The 4,710-nt window shown below is 38.6% G+C and overlaps 1 protein-coding gene across 1 annotated transcript; it reads left to right on the top strand.

The window, feature by feature from the left end:
* The first annotated feature begins 1,210 nt into the window (after nucleotides 1-1,210).
* On the top strand, nucleotides 1,211-2,463 carry LOC128515049 (putative nuclease HARBI1). Its single transcript, XM_053489057.1, has 3 exons — nucleotides 1,211-1,428; nucleotides 1,855-2,201; nucleotides 2,309-2,463. The coding sequence occupies exons 1-3, from the start codon at nucleotides 1,308-1,310 to the stop codon at nucleotides 2,384-2,386; spliced, it is 546 nt and encodes a 181-aa protein (XP_053345032.1). The 5' UTR covers nucleotides 1,211-1,307; the 3' UTR covers nucleotides 2,387-2,463.
* The last annotated feature ends 2,247 nt before the right edge of the window (nucleotides 2,464-4,710 follow it).

Here is a 4,710-nt window from a genome sequence, read left to right as displayed (position 1 = left end):
CTTGTTTGACACCTGTTTTTCACAGAATAATTTACCTCTCCAACTGAACTCCACACTGCTATTTTTTTGAACACGCCCCATTTCAATTAAGTATTAAATTACACAGAATCAAGTGCATCCAATCATGATTGGTTCTGTTGGTTTTCTATTACTCCACTACACCTACAATTATTGATCTGGTTACTGATGTTGGACTGCTATTATTTTAAACACAACTGTACAAATAATGTAATGAAAAAATTACAATTGAATCATGTATTAATTCTGATCTTTGTAGTAAGTATGCCACGCAGACTATAGAAGCTTTAAACCTGTCTGAAACATAGAAACACAAGGCCGAGAACAAAACAGAAACAACCTGATTTTAGTTGTCCCTAAATAAATGATAAGGTATGGACATCTGGGGCCTGATGTATAAACGTTGCGTACGCCCAAAATGGGCATAGAAATATGCGTACGCATTTTTCCACGCACATATCGGGATTTATAAAAAATAAACTTGGCGTAAATAAGTGCGCACCGTAAGGATGCTCTTGACCGTGCGTACGCACTCTTTTAGAAGAGTATGTGTTTTGGCGACACCAACTGGCCTAAATAGCAATAACTATTTAAAATAGTCATCACCCAATTAATCAAATTGCATCAACCTGAATCATCATTATCAGCATTCTTAACCAGGTGCAAATACTTTGAATTAACTATTTTTTTTTAATGAATGGGCTATAAAAAGGTATGTGTGTATATAACATATCATCATAATGGATGCTCTTGCGCTGTTAGAAGACCTTGCTAATGACGCTCTACGGAGGGAGCGTGTTTTCAGAGACCGTGAAGATCTCCTTGCTCATGATGATGATTGGCTCATGAGCCGATTTCGATTCCCAAGAGCCATCCTCTTGGAATTGTGTTCTGAATTACGGCCAGTATTGGAAAGACCCTCGCGGAGAAACCACGCACTGTGTGTTCCTGTACAAGTATTGACCACATTAGGCCACTTGGCCACTGGTACTTTCCAGCGAGAGTTGGCAGACCGATCGGGTATGTCGCAGTCATCCCTGAGCCGTCTCATGCCATATGTATGGGATGTCATAGTGGGGATGGCACCCCGATACATCCGTTTTCCTTACACGCAAGCTGAACAGGCCAACATCAAAATGCAATTTGCAGCAATCGCCAGTTTTCCCAATGTAATCGGTGCTATTGACTGCACTCATGTTGCAATAAAGGCACCATCTGAGAATGAATTTGCTTTTGTTAACCGAAAACATTTTCATTCTTTGAACGTGCAGATCATATGTGATGCGCATATGTCTCTGACAAATGTAGTTGCGAGATGGCCTGGGTCAACTCATGATTCCTACATTTTGTCCAACAGCAGTGTAGGGAACAGACTGCAAACAGGAGCTGTGCGTGATGGATGGCTTCTTGGTAAGTCGGCAGGAATGCGCATGTAATTGTAATTGAGTAATGATGCAAATGTGTTTAAAGCATACCTTTTAAAATGTTTTCTTTTAGGTATAATTATAATCTCCAATGATAAACAACCCCACACTTATTTTAATAGTTTAATGCAAAATTTCACATTAATGCAAATTTTCAGGAAACAAAACATGTTTTATAGCATTTAAAAATTAAGTGAAATGTTATATTGAATCAATATTGCCCTGGAAAAAAACAAAAATCTATCTGGAGGCTATTACAAGCATGTACTTTCTTTAAAGTATTTTTATAATATTGTTTCTAATTGTTACCTCTGCCTAGCACTTGAAATGGTATATTAATTGTCCCATTATATTTACATTCATTGTTTTGTTATATTTCCTTTAAATAAATTGTAAATGTTTTATCTCTCAGGAGACAGTGGTTATCCCCTTAGAACGTGGCTGCTAACTCCACTAACTAGACCCCAAACCGAACAAGAACGGCGTTATAACGAGAAGCATTGCCGGACGCGTTCAGTGGTCGAACGCACTATTGGTCTGCTAAAAGGACGCTGGAGGTGCTTGGATACGTCTGGTGGCACAGTATTGTACACCCCTACAAAGGTTTGCCGCATTGTTGTGGCTTGCGCAGTGTTGCACAACATTGCTCAAAAGAAAGGTATACCTGTTCCATCGAATGCCCATCCTAAAGATAATGAACCCGACCCTGGCCCTCCTAATGCAGTGCATAATGCTATGGCAATACAGCGGCGTATTAATGTAAACAATGCAATGTAAAAAGGCAAGTGAATTCAAACTGTTTATTTTTTCACAAGTTCTTTAAGTGAACCACTTATTTCTGATAAAATTGTTTTTATTTCTTTCAGTTCGGAACACACCGCATTAACAGCATGAACCATGTGACGTTGGGTCTGCATGACTTCTTCCGTCAGTACACGCCTTGAGTTACCAGCGCTCGGTGGTGGCACAAAGGATGATGATGATGCACTGGATTGCGCACAGGATGGGGCTTGGGCATTTGATGATGGCGGTGGAGGCACACAGGATGGTGGTGGAGGCACACAGGATGGCGGCGGCGGTGGCACGTAGGATCTAAGCCTACATTCCTTTGTCTACCCCACTTGGACCACTCACCGGGCTTGAAGGCATTCCAGGATTAACTTTTCAAATTCAAATTTTCAAATTTTATTTGTCACATACACAAACATACACAGTACGAAATGTAGTGAAATGCATTATACGACTGCCATTGACCCTAAAAGAGAGTTAAATTTTACAAATAAGAAATAAATATGAATAAAAGAAATACGATAGAAATTAAATTAAAAAATTAAATTAAACTAGGAAAAATAGAACTAAAAATAAAAATAGAAATGTGCTAGGAAAAAAAATAGAACTAGAAATAAAAATAGAAATATGATGTACAAAATAGAAATATACTGTGCAAATTGAAATATACTGTACGGTGTGTGCAAATATGCATAGAGCAAAGTGTCTTAGTGCAAAGGTTATTAAAGTGTCTTTGTGCACTGGTCCAGGATGTAAACGTAAAACTGTAAAATGTAGTGTAGTTGTGAAGGTAGGTGTGCAAGGTTATTAAAGTGTCTTTGTGCAAACTTTTCCTTTAATCATTAAAAAAACTTTTAATTAAAGGTTGTATTGCATATCTGTAAATGTGTGAAATAGTGAGGACTTCATGAACTTTTTTAATAATAAAATTGTAAATATTAGGCATAAAATTGAGGTTTTGAAACCGAACAATGTAATTGATGCAGATGTTAATCTAGCCATGTCAGACCAGAACCTAGAATACTTTACTCCCCTTGAAGAGAATGAACTAATTTCACTCATCTCTTCTTCAAATTCATCAACCTGTATATTAGATCCTGTACCGACACATTTTCTTAAACAGATAGTACCAGCAATAATAGAACCCCTGTTGAGAATAATTAATTCTTCACTCAGCATTGGATATGTTCCAAAATCTTTTAAATTAGCAGTTATCAAACCAATAATTAAGAAACCTGACCTCGACCCCTGTCAGCTGTCCAGTTACAGACCAATATCAAACCTCCCCTTTATCTCTAAGATCCTGGAAAAGATAGTAGCGGAGCAGCTATGCTCATATATACATAGGAATGGCATACATGAACTGTATCAGTCAGGATTTAGGCCTCATCACAGTACAGAGACAGCGCTCGTTAAAGTAGTAAATGACATTCTATTGGCCTCTGATCAGGGTTGTGTAACTATGCTTGTATTACTTGACCTCAGTGCAGCTTTTGACACTGTTGATCACGCTATTCTTCTTCACAGATTAGAAAATGTAGTGGGAATTAAGGGTACAGCCCTCTCCTGGCTCAGATCCTATCTGACCCATCGTTATCAGTATGTAGACTTAAATGGTGATTATTCTGCATGTTCTCTAGTGGAGTTTGGCGTTCCGCAGGGTTCAGTTTTAGGTCCACTGCTTTTTTCCCTTTACATGCTTCCTCTGGGCAACATAATCCGTAAGCATGGTATTAGTTTTCATTGTTATGCTGATGATACACAGTTATATGTCTCAGCAAAACCTGATGAGAAAAAACAGCTTACTAAAATTGAGCAATGTGTGCAGGACATAAGAAATTGGATGCTAACTAACTTCCTTCTGCTAAATCCGGATAAGACAGAAGTTCTAGTCATAGGACCGCATACAGCTAGGAGTAAAATTTTAGATCATACCGTAACTTTAGATGGCCTTTCTGTTCCATCAAATGCAACAGTGAAAGACCTTGGTGTGATTATTGATTCCAGCCTTTCATTTGAAGCACATGTAGATAATATTACCAGGATAGCATTCTTTCACCTCAGAAATATTGCCAGAATAAGAAATTTATTGTCGCTAAACGACGCAGAAAAACTAGTTCATGCTTTTATCACCTCTAGGTTGGACTATTGTAATGCCTTACTGTCTGGTTGTTCAGCTAGATGCATAAATAAGCTTCAGCTAGTCCAGAATGCAGCAGCGAGAGTCCTCACCAGAACCAGAAGATATGAGCACATCACCCCTATCTTATCTTCACTCCATTGGCTCCCTGTGAAATTCCGCATTGATTTTAAAATACTACTCTTGACATATAAAGCATTAAATGGTCTCGCGCCGCAGTACCTGAGCGAACTGCTAGTGTCTTACGATCCGCCACGCCTACTTCGATCAAAGGATGCAGGCTGCTTGTCAGTACCGCGTATTATGAAAAATACAGCTGGGGGCAGAGCTTTTTCTTAC

Source organism: Clarias gariepinus, chromosome 2, assembly GCF_024256425.1.
Source record: "Clarias gariepinus isolate MV-2021 ecotype Netherlands chromosome 2, CGAR_prim_01v2, whole genome shotgun sequence".
NCBI classification, from domain to species: domain Eukaryota; kingdom Metazoa; phylum Chordata; class Actinopteri; order Siluriformes; family Clariidae; genus Clarias; species Clarias gariepinus.
Note: the sequence above shows the minus strand (reverse complement) of the source record. Positions and strands in the feature narration are given on the sequence as shown.

What these genes read in the sequence shown, in the direction of transcription:
- LOC128515049 (XM_053489057.1), top strand. Translation starts at nt 1,308, where the DNA reads ATGTCTCTGACAAATGTAGTTGCGAGATGGCCTGGGTCAACTCATGAT. An exon ending in GCGTGATGGATGGCTTCTTG is followed by an intron (nt 1,429 to 1,854) that starts GTAAGTCGGCAG and finishes TTTATCTCTCAG; the next exon opens with GAGACAGTGGTTATCCCCTT. An exon ending in CAATACAGCGGCGTATTAAT is followed by an intron (nt 2,202 to 2,308) that starts GTAAACAATGCA and finishes TATTTCTTTCAG; the next exon opens with TTCGGAACACACCGCATTAA.